Source organism: Odocoileus virginianus, chromosome 2, assembly GCF_023699985.2.
Source record: "Odocoileus virginianus isolate 20LAN1187 ecotype Illinois chromosome 2, Ovbor_1.2, whole genome shotgun sequence".
NCBI lineage: Eukaryota > Metazoa > Chordata > Mammalia > Artiodactyla > Cervidae > Odocoileus > Odocoileus virginianus.
The window spans coordinates 89,112,413-89,128,537 of record NC_069675.1 but is presented as its reverse complement, the minus strand read 5'-3'; the positions used below and the strand labels follow the sequence as shown (position 1 = coordinate 89,128,537).

General features: G+C 41.0%; 2 protein-coding genes across 2 annotated transcripts; one reads left to right on the top strand and one right to left on the bottom strand.

Annotated features, from left to right (window-relative positions):
- Positions 1-612: 612 nt before the first annotated feature.
- On the top strand, positions 613-1,542 carry LOC110146663 (olfactory receptor 1L1-like). The gene has a single exon (XM_020907588.2). The coding sequence runs from the start codon at positions 613-615 to the stop codon at positions 1,540-1,542; it is 930 nt and encodes a 309-aa protein (XP_020763247.2).
- A 5,971-nt stretch (positions 1,543-7,513) lies between these two features.
- On the bottom strand, positions 7,514-8,459 carry LOC110146662 (olfactory receptor 1Q1-like). The gene is given in 2 exon segments (XM_020907587.2): positions 7,514-8,062; positions 8,064-8,459. Coding segments are annotated over 2 exon segments (945 nt in total).
- Between the last annotated feature and the right edge of the window lie 7,666 nt (positions 8,460-16,125).

The following is a 16,125-nucleotide window of genomic DNA, read 5'->3' as shown; positions in this document are numbered from 1 at the left end:
AGTGTTATGTAGCCAACTGTGTTAGGTGGGTATCTAGGCTAACTTTGTTGATCTTATGAGTGCATTCTTGGAACAAAACTTGTTTGTATATAAGGGACTTATTGTACAGGGTTAAGTCCAGGTTTTGTTGCTCAGACCACATAAGACTTTCACTAGAGTATTCTTTTTGCTTTAGCTTTCTCACCTGTAGTAAAAGGTTGAAAGCAGTTTCCACCATGAGTGACTATTGTGAGAATCAAATGCCTGATATATAGAATGTACACAGCAAGCAACAAAGGCATTATTTGTTCAGTGATGACTTACTTGTTATACAGTGAAGTTCAAAAAATCCAGGACTGTGTGTGAGTTATCCTGTTGTCACTAGTATTAGTCAAAGTGAGAGATTGTAAGTGGTCAATACATGAACCTGGAATATACTAAAGAATGGGTAGGTGAGTGGATGAGTACAAAAATAATGGCCTGGGAAAGAAATTAAAGGGGAAAAAAATTTCATTTTGGAAAACTAGGGACACCTGTGCAAGAAAAGATGTTTCCTGCAAGCTATCTCTGAGTAAACTTCAGCCTTATTTGATCTTAACACTTGCTCTTCGTGGGTGATGTGGATTGAGTCTTATGGCCACGAGAAACAGGACAGAGGTATCAGAATTTGTTTTATTGGGCCTGTCCAGTTGGCCAGAGATGCAGCCAGTCATTTTCGGGATCATCCTTCCCATGTACCTGGTGGCAGTTATGGGCAATGCTCTGTTAATGATTGCTGCCCTCTCAGACCCCAAGCTTCAGACCCCCATGTACTTCCTGCTCAGCCAGCTTTCCTTCATTGACATCTCTCTGACAACCATCACTGTCCCCCAGATGCTGGTGCACACACTGTCTGTGAACAGAACCATCTCCTTTAACTGCTGCATGCTCCAGCTCTTCCTTTTTATGGCTGTGGGCAGCATGGAAGGCCACTTGTTGGCAGCCATGGCCTATGACCGCTGTGTGGCTATCTGTGACCCCTTAAGATACTCTGCCATCATCAGCCATCGCCTCTGCCTACGCATAACGTTGACCTCGTGGGTGGTCGTCAGCCTCAACAGCCTCCTTTATAGTGTGTTGGTCACCCGCTTAACTTTCTGCGGCAACCAGGTCACCCACTTCTTCTGTGACATCACACCCTTGCTGAAGCTCTCCTGCACCCGGCCAGTGGTCAGTGAGATGTTAATATTTACTGAGGGGGTAGCCGTGGTGGTCAGCCCCTTCTTCTTTATTGTAGGCTCCTATGCCCGCATTGCTGTGGCCATAGCCCACGGGCACTCCGTTGCTGCCCTGCGTAAAGCCCTGTCCACCTGTAGCTCCCACATCCTGGTTGTGCTGCTCCTGTACGGCTCTGTGATCTGCGTGTACCTCCGGCCATCTTCCAGCTACGACTTGGACCAGGAGCGCCAGGTGGCCATCTTCTACACAGTCGTTACCCCCATGCTAAACCCACTGATCTACAGCCTGAGAAACCAGGAGGTGAAGGGTGCCCTGCGAAGGCTTTTCAGGAAGCTCTGTCTCTGAAGCAACTTCCAACCTGGTTCCCAGGCAAACGGGGAATGGCAGCACAGCTCCTGAACCCTTTAGGTAGCATGGATGTTTTAAAAATATTCGTTCTTCCAGTCCATGCACATGAGGTCGTTCCTTTGATTTGTGTCTGCTTTCTTTGATCAATGAATTTATGGTTTTACTGTACAGATTTTTCAGCTACTTGGTTAAGTTTATTCCTAAGTAGCTGGTTCTTTTTATTGTTATTACAAGTGGGATTGTTTTCTTGTTTTTCTTTTCAGTTAGATTGCTGTTGTAAAGATACACATCCCTCTGAGAGATAAAAGAAGTATTATCCATAATTACACTGAAACAATAGAATCAGGGAGTTCTTTTGTGCAAACATAGGATCTCCCAGAAATTATTTTCCTCAAAGAAGTTAGAATGAAATACAGTTCAAAAACCCAAGGGAAAATGCTAGGGCTTGGTCGAAGGTAGTATAGTGTAAGCGGTTAAGGGAATGGATTTTGGAGACAGAGTGGATTTGTGTCCTAGCTCTGTCCTTACTTGCTGTGTGATTGTTCTGTGTCTATGATAACCAGTGAGCTGGTCAGGTGCTTGTGATTCTCACTATGATTGTAAGGCACCCTCAGCAGCTCTTTGGGGAAATTTGGGGGGAGAAAATGTTTATTACTCACAGGTCCTGGAAAGCACAAGCACATCTTGGGCCACCCAATGAGGTTGTCGATAGAGGCACAGTGTGGGCCTGGAGTTCTGCTTTTATTGGGAATGAAGATACGAGATTCATCTTCAAGGTTCACTGTTTGTGGATGGATTTAAAACCCAAGAGTGGGAATTTCAATCACAGGAAGAATAAAATCAAGTGGCCCAAACAAACAGTTAATCTGAATCAACCAAGATCTTTAAACCAAGGAGGTGGGTGTGGCTGGCAATGTGTCAGGTAACCTTTGAAATGCATGCTTCCTCAATCAAAGCTTAAGTCAGGCTTTTGCATCAAAAAAAGAAAAACACAGGGTTTAAATATGTATGATCTTTGGCAATTATTCAATTACTCTCTGCCTCAGCTATCCATTTATAAAGTGAGAAATAATATGTATAATTAAGGTTTAGGGTTCATAAGGATTTGATGAGGGCAATATATGTAAAACACCATAACAATGACTAGTCCACATTAACTTCCACATATGGGTTTTCTATTATTATTACTTATTATTAATAACATACACATGAAGAAATGATGGGAGAAAAGGACAAAGAATGGCTAGATAAGGGTTTGCATATCTGTATGTATCCAAAGACTTGATGAAATGAGAGAAAGGCCAGAAATTAATCTGCCTCATTCTTTTTATCGACTGCATAGCAATTCATAGTATGTATGTTGAATTAGTTTGGATTTCCTTCAAAGTCCTGAATAAGAAACAATCCTAAACCTCAGTGGCTTATAACAATAGGCTTTATTTCCCAGTCAAAAGTCTGGAGGCTGAAAGGGCCAACTGTGCTTTGGACCCCAGGTCAAGTTCAGGTCTGTTCAATTTATTTCTTATTCTGAGATCCAAGCTAAGCTACCCTAACTACACAGGGTGAGCTTTTCTCCTCATGATGAAGACCAGAGCTCAGGAGGGCAAACCAAATCTTCTAAACCCATTCAAAGCTCTTTATCTGAAGCAGCATTTGTTATCCCTATTCATAAACTGTGGGCTAAAACAAGTCCAAAGTCAAAGGGATGGAGATGTGTATTCTGTTTTCAGTGAAGCCATGGCAAGGATATGAAGGGAAGGAAGAACAGATAGATACTATCTAACTACTAAACATGATAGTGTTACTGTTAGTTGCTCAGTCGTGTCTGACTCTTTGCGACCCGATGGGCTTTAGCCCACCAGGTTCCTCTGTCCATGGAATTCTCCAGACAAGAATACTGGAGTGGGTAGCTATTCCCTTCTCCAGGGGTCTTCCCAACCCAGAGATCGAGCCCAGGTCCCTTGCATTACAGGCAGATTCTTTACCATCTGGGTCATGAGGTAAGCCCCAATATTCATTGGAAGAACGGATACTGAAGCTGGAGCTGCATTACTTTGGACACCTGATGTGAAGAGCCAACTCATTGGAAAAGACCCTGATGCTGGGAAAGATTGAGAGCAGGAGGAGAAGCAGGTGACCGATGATGAGATGGTTGGATGGCATCACTGACTCAGTGGAAATGAATTTGAGCAAACTCCGGGAGATAGTGAAGGACAGGGAAGCCTGGTTTGCTACAGTCCATGGGGTCACAAAGAGTCGGACATGACTTATCGACTGAACAACACCGGACATGATGAACCAAAAATTCCATTAGTATGCATGATGATTGTTTCTAATTTTTCACTATCATGGACAATAATACACTGAACCTAAAATATATGTGTGTATTTACACATAAAATATATGTTTATTCATTACATATGCTCATCCTGTGTGGTAAACTCCTAGAAGAGGAAGATATCTAAATACAAAATTTTTGATGGAATTGCCCAATTCTACCCACTTCTTCAAAAATGTTGTTTAATTTACTCTCTTGACCATTTCTTCACCTTAAGAAAATTCTTCCCATGGGAGCAGGGAGGATTCTTGGAAGAAGCTAGAGTGCTAAGAAGTGAGGTTAAAAGAAAAAAAAAAGTGAAGCTAATCCATGGGTAAAGAATGAAGATTAGTAACGAAACTGCCACCTAAAGACAGAGAAGGAGGAAGGTGGGACTGGGAGGCAGGAAATGGAATCCAGAAAAAATTTTTTTGGTATATAAGATACTTACTGGCAAATGTTAGTTGACTAACCACAAGTTGGCTTTATCTTTTCTTATCATTTTATAAGTGCCATGGCTCTCAAAATCACTGCAGATAGTGATTGTAGCCATGAAATGGGGAATACATGTAAATCCATGGCTAATTCATTTCAATGTATAACAAAAACTACTGTAATGATGTAATTAGCCTCCAACTAATAAAAATAAATGGAAAAAAAAATAAAAAAATAAAAGATGCTTGCTCCTTGGAAGAAAAGTTATGGCCAACCTAGACAGCATATTAAACAACAGAAACATTACTTTGCCAACAAAGTCCATATAATCAAAGCTATGGTTTTTCCAGTAGTCATGTATGGATGTGAGGGTTGGACCACAAAGAATTGATGCTTTTGAACTATGGTGTTGGAGAAGACTCTTGAGAGTCCCTCCGACTGCAAGGAGATCCAACCAGTCCATCCTAAAGAAAATCAGTCCTGAATATTCATTGGAAGGACTGATGTTGAACCTGAAGCTCAAAAATTTTGACTGCCTGATGCGAAGGACAGACTCATTGGAAAAGACTCTGATGCTGGGAAAGACTGAAGGCAGGAGAAGGGGATGACAGTGGATGAGATGATTGGATGGCATCTCTGACTTGATGGACATGAGTTTGAGCAACCTCTGGGAGTTGGTGATGGACAGGGAAGCCTGGTGTGCTACAGTCCATGGGGTTGCAAAGAGTTGGGCACAACTGAGTGACTGAACTGAACTGATGGCTTCCATTACCTTAGAAGATTTATTATCCCGGTGCAAAGACTTTGGCAGTATAGCTTCTCAAACCCATTTCAGTGGTGTAAATTTTGACCAAGCGTTATATACATGTATGTTATAAGAAACCCTTCTTCTAGCTCATTACACAAAAATTATTACAATTTCATTTCCTTCTTGACTTTGTGACTATAGCAATCCATATTCTATAAGAGAAAGTTTATGACAGATGGACTAAATTGACTTGTACTTGTGACATCTGCTTCATGTCCTGGGAGGCCACTTTCACTTTCCCTTTTGATCCTATACCCACAAAACTGAAGAATCAACATGACTGTTGACCATACCATGCATCATGTAGGTTCTTAATTCCCCAACCAGGGATTGAACCCTGGCCCCTTGCCTTGGGAGCACGGAGTCTTAACCATTGGACCACCTGAGAAGCCCAATAATCAACATAATGGTAGACATCTTGGATTTTGGACCTGTTGCCCATGTCCAGCACTGATTGGTCAGCAAATACATTGTTGTTGTTCAGTTGCTAAGTCATGTCTGACTCTTTGCAATCCCATGGACTGCAGCACACCAGGCTTCCCTGTCCTTCACTATCTCCCAGAATTTGTTCAAACTCATGTCCATTGAGTCAGTGGTGCCATCCATTCATCTCATCCTCTGTCACCCCCTTCTCCTCCTGCCTACAATCTTTCTCAGCATCAGAGTCTTTTCCAATGAGTTGATCTTCTCATCAGGTAGCCAAAGTGTTGGAACTTCAGCTTCAGCCTCAGTCCTTCCAGTGAATATTCAGGACTGATTTCCTTTAGGATTGACTGATTTGATCTCCTTGTGTTCCAAGGGACTCTCAAGAGTCTTCTCCAACACCACAAGTCAAAAGCATCAGTTTTAAGCACTCAGCCTTCTTTATAGTCCACCTCTCACATCTGTATATGGCTACTGGAAAAAACATAACTTTGACTATATGGACCTGTGTCAGCAAAGTGATGTCTTTGCTTTTTAATATGCTGTCTAGGTTTGTCATAACTTTCCTTCCAAGGAACAAGCATCTTTTAATTTCATGGCTGCAGTCACCGTCTGCCGTGACTTTGGAGCCCAGGAAAATAAAATCTGTCACTGTTTCCACTGTTTCCCCATCTATTTGCCATGAAGTGATGGGATCAGATGCCATGATCTTTGTTTTTTGAATGTTGAGGTTTAAGCCAGGCTCTTCACATTCCATTCATCAAGAGTCTCTTATTTCTTCTTCACTTTCTGCCATTAGAGTGGTATCATAAGCCTTGTGGCAAAGGGCTTTTCATAACTCAGTGAAGCTATTAGTCATGCCATGTAGGGCCACTGAAGATGGACGGGTCATAGTGGAGAATTCTGACAAAATGTGGCCCACTGGAGAAGGGAATGGCAAACCACTCCAATATTCTTGCCTTAAGAACCCCATGATCAGTATGAAACCCCTTCATGGATCACAGCAAATACATAGTAATAGACTAATTCCACATTTCAACTATAGAAAAGATTAGGAGGATCCTGAGACAGAAAGAAGTTAAGTAATCCCAGAATAATGCAGCTCATCAAGGTCAAGGAAGTGCAAGTTGCAGAGCTGTGACAGGTGATCGATTCTGAAGCATCTGTTACTCCAAGCCCCGTAGTGGACATTTGTCATTTTGTCCCTCTTCCTATTCTGGAGGAGTTCCCCCATTTCCTTTGTCTTGGTGGGAGGCAGAACCTCCCTTATTTTTATGGAATATAAAAGTAGCAGTATTGTTCTTCCAGTTCCCTCAGGAATTAGAGCTTGGGTGAGTGACCAAGACTTGGCCAATCAGATTCACCACTTTATTTTAAATCTAGAGGTGTTGATGCAGAGAATAAGAAGTGAGTGCTCTTTCTGGAAGTGATCACATCTGGTTTTCAGGCCCCTAAGGGCTATGCCCAGTGACTATTTCCAGTAGTGCTGGTGGGGATTCAAGTGGCAGTGAACAGACTTTGCTAGCTACAGTGGTGACGTTATCATACCAGTTCTGGGATATGCTTTTGACTATGGTTCTGCCTATATGACCTTTCTTATTCTTGTCCATTTTGCTGAACTTGTTGGCTTAGCCTTCTTGGAAATTCAAGAGTTTCATATATGTTTTCAATAAACTTGTTTCCTTCATGAATAACCAGAATTAGTTTCTGTTGCCTGCATCTAAGAACTCTGAAAGTTACAATCCTGGTGTTAAATATCAGGCTCACAGAACACTTTCAGCTGTAATTAAAATTTTGTCACTGATTTACACTAAATACATAGCTCCATCTACTTCGGGTTTAAGAAATATCTCTGGGCAATATCCAATGAGAAAACTGTGATACATACCTAACTTTTCTGGGAAGTTCTAAAGGAAACAGATATTCGAGGGACAAAAATCTTTCTCCAGAATCATAGATAAAACTTGAAACTGTGTTTTGGGGTTTTATCTAAATGAAGAAGTCCAGATCCTGTTCATCCATTTCCTGAAGGCTCCCTTGACATCCTTGTTCCTTAAGCTATAAGTGAAGGGGTTCAACATGGGGGTCACTACTCTGTACATGACCGTCAGGATACGACCCCTGGCCACCGAATAGCTGGCAAGGGGCTGGAAGTAGACCCATGGGAGGGTCCCATAGAATATAGCCACCACAGTGAGGTGGGAGCCACAGGTAGAAAAGGTTCTCCACTTGCCTTTGGCTGAGGGGCTCCGGAGGACTGCTGAGATGATGCAGGCATAGGAGGCCATGATGATGGCCAGAGCTCCTTTGGTGACAATGACTCCTTCCGTGTGAATCATCAAGGTATTGAGGTGGGTGCTGGAGCAGGAGATCTTCATCAGAGGGTAGAGGTCACGGAAGAAGTGGGGGATCCTGTTATCTGCACAGAAGATCAGTCGGCTCATGAGAAAAGTGTGCAGCAGGGCATGAAGATGGGAGAGGATGTGGCACACGACCACCAAGTGTGAACACAGCTTCCTGTTCAGAATCATACAGGTAGCGGAAAGGGTGGCAGATGGCGATGTGTCTGTCATAGGCCATCACAGCCACGAGGAAGTTCTCCATGGCTGCAAAGCAAATGAAGAAATAAGTCTGGGTTAAGCAACCCATGTAGGAAATGGCCTTGGTAGAGGAGAAAATGTTCTGCAGCATCTTGGGGACTGTGGTGGAGGTGAAGCAGATGTCTGCCAAGGCCAAGGTGCTGAGAAAGATGTACATGGGAGTTTGGAGGTGTGGAGTAGAGATAATCAGGATGATGATGACAGAGTTGCCAGAAATGTTGATGGTGTACATGAGCAGAAAAAGAAGAAAGAGCAGGATCTGCTCTTCCTGGTGGGTAGAAATGCCCAAGAGAACAAAATGGGACACACTGGTCCAGGTGGTATTGTTCATCTATTACCATTAAACAAACAAGATTATCATTATTTTTTATTGAGATGTAATTGACATGTAACTTTATATTAGTTTCAGGTGTACAACATAGTGGTTCAATAAGTGCATGCATTATAAAATGATCACCACAATAAGTCTAGTTATTACCCATCCGCATACATAGTTACAAAATTTGTTTTTTCTTATGATGAGGGCTTTTAAGATTTATTCTCTTAGCAACTCTCAAATATGCAATATGGTGTTATTAACTGTAGTCACCAAGCTGTATATTACATGCCTATTATTTATTTATTTTATTAACTGGAAGTTTGAGCCTTTGAATCCCTTTCACCCATCTTGTCCATCCCCTCACTCCCCCACTTCCAGTCTTTTCTCTATGAGCTTGTTTTTTCTTTAATTCAATGTATAAGTGAGATCATAGAGCATTTGTCTTTCTCTGTCTGACTTGTTTCACTTATCATAATACCCTCAAGCTTCGTTCATGTTGTTGCAAATGGCAGGATTTCTTTCTTTTTTATGGGTGCATAGTATTCCATTGTGTATATGTTTATGCCTTCTTTATCCATTTGCCTAATGATGGACACCAAGTTGTTTCCATGTCTTGGCAACTGCAAATAATGTTGCAATGAACCTGGAGGCTACATATATCTTTTAGAATTAGGGGTTTTTTTCCTTTGGATAAATATCCAGAAGTAGAATTGCTGGATGATATAGGATTTTTAATTTTTAAAGGAGCCTACATACTATTTTCCAAAAAGAATTATTTTTATAGACCTTGATATCTGAGCAGTTTGTTTAGTTACTTTTAGTTTTGTGCTCCAGGGTAAACTACACATGGGATAACTTGGTATTGATAACAGGATCAAGTGCTTAATTATTTTCTAAAATAATGAAATATGGATTTTTCATTATCAGTAGCAACATCACTATCATCATAGATAACATTTATAGAGCACTTACTTTGAATTAAGGACTTTGCTACATTATCATATTTGATTCTTACAATAACCCCATGAGACAAATATTATTATTATTATTATTATCATATTCATTATTATACCAGTTTTACAAACTAGAAAATGGGGGCATAGACTGTTTAAACTCATGAAGGGCAAAATCAGAACTTAAAGTCATATTTGTCTGACTCAGAGTATGCTAGTGATAAAATATAATACAACTTCCCAAAGTAAAACTAAGACATCTAATTCATGGCAATAAAACTTGCTAATGGACTACATAACCTTGTTAAAAGAGATTTCAAAGGGCATTTGGTTAAGTAGTGTCTATTTTGGGTAATGCATACCCTTGGCATACCCACAAACTTCTCAGAGTACACAGACATGGTTTTAGGAGAATCAATTTCTAGATTCTCAACTTATTCTCTTTACTAAAATCATTTTGTATTCAAGATGTCACCTCATGCATTATCCTGTCTCCCATTTACCAAATAAAAGACTTACTTTCATCCATCACAAATCTTATTAGATGTATTGACTCAGGAAATAAAAACTTCAAATAAGTTAAAGAAGCGATAGTCAGCAATATTAAGAAAATGAATGGCTTTTCGGACTCGATAGCAAGTCTATTTTGAGATCAGGGAGCTTCCAGTTCTTTGCTTTCAAAAAAATAAAAAAAGGAGAGATATCAAAGGAGACCTAATCTACTTGTCAGCACACCATTTAAAATAATTTTTGTTAGTATGTGACACTAACTTCTGTCATATTACTTGCACAGCATTTAGTCCTCTGGAATCTCAAAGAACAAGTCAATTATTCTTTGACATAAAAAGTCCTTAAGAAATCTAAACATGAATTAACAGAAGAAGCACTGCATGGTGGGTTTGAAAGCCCAGATACTAGACTAGAACCTGGCTCTTCCATTTAATTGTTCTATGACCTAGAGGAATTTGCTTACCTTCTATGAGTCAACTCTTCTCATTTGTAAAATGGGGGGGGGGGGATGGTAATAGCACATTACTTATAAAGTTGTTCTGAGGATTAAATGATACTTTCTGGTCCTTGGCAAGTGTTCAGTAAATGGTGACAATTATTCTGATCAAGTTTTCAGACTTGTTCTGCGCTGAGTCAATGGATTTTTCTAGGAGGACAGTGTGCTGCCAACCGGGTCCCTCTACTGTGAACCTACTCTACTTTGTCACTGTCTTTTTTTTTTTAACATTTATTTATTTATTTGACTATGCCAGGTCTTGATTGTGGCATGTAGGATATAGTTTCCTGACCAGGGATTGAACCTGGGTCCCCTGCATTGGGAGTGGAGAGTCTAGCCACTGGATCACCAGGGAAGTCTCTGTCACTATCTTTAAAGTGTGGTTTCCAGAACTGAGCAAAATTCTGAGTCTGGACTCTCATCACAGGGTAAACATAATGATTTAATCTGGCCATCATTCATAGCTTTCTGGGTGGAGATCAAAGTTGGCAGTCCACAAGCTAGCTGTGTCCATGGCTAGCCCAAGAATTTTTAAACTTCATAGTTCAGTTGTTGGGAGAAAAAGTGCAAAGAGTTAAGAACTGCCTGGTGGAAGGCACTTTCACATGCTTTATCACACGTGACATATAGTAATCCTGACATACTTCTAGTCACATCAGTCATTTATTATCCTCATCTCACAGATGAGTAAACCAAGGCTTAGAGAGGTAAAACAATTTGCTCAGCATCACTTAGTGTTAAGTGGTTCGACTGGACTTCATACTTGTGTCTGGACACCTTGAGTGCTCATATGTGTAAGGCTATACCACACTGCCCTTTCATTGCCTAAGCTTCTGCCCCATGAAAATGGATTTATTCATCACTCCTGGTCTATCTGCTTTCATATCCCAAATTAAAAGATGTCACCATGGAAGCACTCAAGAGAGTAAACTTTAGATGTTTCAGTGACAAAAATGTGGAAATTTGTAATATGCCATTGAACCATCCTGAATTGATTTCAATAGGATATGATGATGAATGAGAACTGCAAGTTGTAGCCGCATTGACTGAGCACTAACTATAAACCAGGAAGTGTTCTGAGGGCTTTATATGTGTGTTGCTCATTTGGTGATCATAGCAAGTCTATGATCAATGGAAACTCAGAGGGTTTCTGTGAAATGCTCAAAGACATCAGTGGTAGAACTGATATTTGAATTCAGTTCTAGCTGACCTCAATGTCTATGCACTTAACCTTGGGCTGTGCCATCTCTTAAATATCCTCCTCCCATTCCGGTTCCCACTTTCCTCTTTGTTCCTTCCTTTCCCACTGTGCTGTCTTGTGCACTTGGCCAGTGATAAATGTCTACACTTTTTTCCCCTAGTTTAATCCTCACTGAACTTGAGAGTAGATATTATTTTTCCTACTTTCAGATCAGGAAAATAAGGGCTGGGGGATGAATTTGCTTTCCCAGGGACACAGGGCATAGGGCTGGAGTCAGGTTGATTATAGACCTGTTTCACTCAAAAGCAAGGCTCTCTCTACCCCACTTCACTCATTTACACCTATGTTTTTTTTCTCTTCCTGCAGGGTCCCTTTTGTTAGTCTGTCACTGCAATTGAACTCTCCGGATTGAATCAGTGGTCCTGAGTCATGGCTTAGGAAACGTGGGAAGGCCAGAGAAGGGACTGGGCTGTACTTGATAGTCAGCAGGCTGTGGCTGGTACCTGGGGCAATGTCCATATAGCTCCTGTAGTAGATGCTCAGAAGCTAGAGAGAGCCCCAGAGGTGGGGGCGGAGGGGCTTCCTGGAACCTTGGAGTCCTCACTCTTCTCTGGGTGGCAAAAGTCATTCTGTCTGACCCACAGTGCAGCATGTCAGCTCCTGACACGTGGTGTGGGGCATGGGGCTGTGCAGCCAAGACTGGGGAACTGCTAGTGGAAAGTCTTGCTTTTATAGAGAAAGATGTAGATAAAGAAAAAGCAGGGTGGGGTGTGGGAATGGGTCTGGTGTCAGGAATTGAAAGATTTGGGCTTTGGCCCCAGGTCTTCCATGAACACTCTGAGATCTTGGAAAAAAATCACTTCATTCTTGGGGGGGTGGGGCTCAGTTTCTTCATCTGGGAAAAGGGATGATTAACACCTGCTTTTCATGCAGAAGCTTCATAAAATAACAGAGGAGGCTATGGACATAACAAGTCCTTTAACAAGTCTTATGAAACAGTGAGAAGTTTGTTTTACATTTCTACTTGGAACTTGGTTTCTGCCTAGCATAGGTCCCCATAACTTCTGACAGTCTGATCCATGGACTTTGGTGATAATAAAGCATTTCATTCTAAAGAAACCTAAGCATTTGGATAATATTACAGTCTATTCTCTGAGTTTCTCTGTTGGAACATTAGTGCCCAGATGTGGAAAGAAAAATCTGGGTTGGTTGTTTAGCAAGACAAAGTAGACCGCCTCGAACAGGGGCTGATTTTTGGGTCGTTCAAAGCTGATTACCTACAATCCCTCCCTACCTGATTGAGGTCTCTGGAATTCCATTAGATAGTTTCTTTTTTCCACTCAAGAAAATGTTCCTGAAAGGAAACACTTTTGACTGTGTAAATCTTCCATTCATTTTTGTGGCTCTGTTTTAATGAGGGGAGGGGAGAGAGTCCATCAAGACACAGAATACCTGAGGATGGCACAGGGAAGAGGCACCGTGAGGGGAAAGGGAAGGGTGACTCGTGGAGTCAAAGGCGAATGTCGCAATACACGCCACACTGTGTGGAGATCAAATTTGAGAAGGATGGTCCTCCCTCCAGAATTTACAGGGAGCCTGTGTAGGGAGTGTCTGAGGGGCTGTGTGAGCGTGGAGTCCTCAGCAGATGCTCACCTCACTGTGGACCCCCTCTGGGCTGGAACGGGCTGGGCTTGGCACTTCCATCATCCCTCAGGCGGCGTGTGAAATCCTGTTGTGACAGCAGCTCGGATCTGTCCGCTCAGGGAAGACAGTTGCAAGTTGTCAGGAAAGGGCTGACAGGGTTGAGCACCAAGACTCCTGGGGGGTGCTTCTGCTTGGCAGGGGCAAGAAGGCATGTCTGGGAAAGGCGTCGGGAGGTTTTTTTATTACACGCTTCTGCATGAATTCCATGGCTCCCACCACCTCATAGTCCCAAATGTGTCATCACCCAAACTGACTGCCTTCTCAGGGGACTGGGGCCTGTGAGGCAGCGCTTCCAATATTAGTGGGAATATAAGTTTTAGTGGCTGTGGCTTGGCAGTTTGGCTGATCCCAGGAGGGGAGGCCAGAACTTAGGGGATCATCCTGGACATGGAGTTCTCTGATCTGTGCTCCAAAATTTGACCGTGAGGTGGAATCTCAGATAAGCCCAGGTATGGTCAAGGCATAGATGGGTGTCTCCTTGCCCTGAGTCCTTGAAGATGTAGCCTCTTGTTTTACATTTCTTTCAGATAACACACACTTATTTTAAAAAAATATTTAGGGACCTCCCTGGTGGTCCAGTAGGTAAGAATTCACCTTCCAATGCAGGAGACATGGTTTTGATCCTTGGTCAGGGAACTAAGATCCCACAGGCTGTGGAGCAAGTAAGTCATGTGCCACAACTGTTGAACCCTCATGTTACAACTAGAGAGAAGCAACAAAGAGCCTGGACACCACAACTAAGGCCCAACACATCCAAATAAATAAATAAATAGGGAAAAATACTCAGAAAAAACTATTTAGCACTGAAACACGTATCAAATGAAAAGTGAGAATCTGTTTCTCATCTTTCCCATTTCTCTCCAGGGGTAATCACTGTTAGAGTTTTGACCCGTACACATTCAGACACTTTCTTTTTTTTCCATTTATTTTTATTAGTTGGAGGCTAATTACTTTACAATATTGTAGTGGTTTTTGTCATACATTGACATGAATCAGCCATGGATTTACATGTATTCCCCATCCCTATCACCCCTCCCACCTCCCTCTCCACCCGATCCCTCTGGGTCTTCCCAGTGCACCAGGCCCGAGCACTTGTCTCGTGCATCCAACCTGGGCTGGTGATCTGTCACTCTCTATGCATATATATATGTGTGTGTGTGTGTGTGTAGAATTTTGATTTTACAAAAATAGGATCATTTGTTCTGGAGCTTTCTTTGTTTCTCTCAGATATATCATGGACCTCCTATATCACCATGGGATCTACCTCATTATTTTTAAAGTATTTAATAGATTATTAGATGTACCATTAGTAATACACATTTCCCTACTCATGCCACTTACCTATCTCCTTTTTTTGGGAGAAGGGATGGTTATTACAAAAGCAATGCTGCATGGATATTCTTTTACAGACATTTTGTGTACACATTTTTTCAAGAAATGGAAACGCTAGATGGAAGTATTACTGGAGGAATTTAAAAAATATTTTTCAGCCATTTTAGTTTCTTCTTTTTAAAAAAATTTCCAACTATATTGTTGCCCCCTTTTTCCTATGTGGTTGCTGTGCTTTTATTATTGATTTGCAGGAGTTATGCTTTGATTATGAAATATTCTCAGGTTTTCCTTCTTGACCTGACTTACAACCCTAATTATTCTCAATGTCCAGCTCGAATAAACATTTTCTCTTTTACCTACACTCTCTGTTCATTCTGGAAACATAAATCATTAGTTTCCTTAGAACATGAAACAGAACATTTTTTATCATCTCGCATATTTGTCAGCTCTCAAAAATCTGAAACTCACATGGACACAGACATAACTGAATGCATATAGTTAGCAATAATAACAGGTTTTATATGTTGAGTGTTTACTATGTGCCAGGCATTCTGTTTAAAGTGTTCAAATGTTTTTATATCATTCAGTCCTTTCAGTAGCTACATTACTAACACTCATGTTCATTGCACCATTATCCACAATAGTCAAAATATGAAAAAAACTAAATGACTGTCAATAGAGAAAATGTGGTATATATAAGCAGTGGAATATTACTTAGTTATACAAAAGATGAAAATTCTGCCATTTGTGACAATATGGATGGACTTGGAGGGTGTGACGTTAAATTAAATAAGTCAGACAGCAAAAGATAAATACTGTATGATCTCACTTATGTGTGAAATCTAAAAATGCCAAGCTCATAGAAACAAAGAGTAGATATGTGATGTCCAGGGTGTGGGTAAAATGGGGAGAGTTTGGGAAAAAGCTATACATTTCCATTTATAAGACGAGTAAGTTCTGGGTATATAATGAACAGTATGGTGACTGTAGTTAACAATTCTGTGTCATATACTTTAAAGTTGTTACCAGTGTAGATGCTGAATGTTCCTAACACCCACACCCACACACATAGAACATAGCTATGTGAGGTGATGGATGTGTTAACTGACCTTTATCGTAGTCATGATTTCACCACCGATGTTTATCAAATCATTAAGTTCTATACCTTAAACTTCCACAAGCATTATATGTCAATTGTACATCAATAGCACTGGGCAAATTAAAAAAAGTTAAAAATGGGCAAAACCAAACTATAATGTTTAAGCACACATGTGTATGTGGAAAAATTAAACCGAAAGCAAGGAAGGGAAGTAATTGACATAAAAAGTCAAAGAATAATTTTTACCCTTATGGGGAAGAGAGGAGTAGCACTTTGGTAGAGGCACAGATAACTATTTTATGATGTCATTTATACGTGGAATCTAAAAAGTAATACAAATGAATCTTTATACAAAACAGAAACAGACTCACAGACATAGAAAA

Bases quoted from the DNA above. Each gene is read 5' to 3' on its own strand.
- LOC110146663 (XM_020907588.2), top strand. From the start codon at position 613: ATGGCCACGAGAAACAGGACAGAGGTATCAGAATTTGTTTTATTGGGC.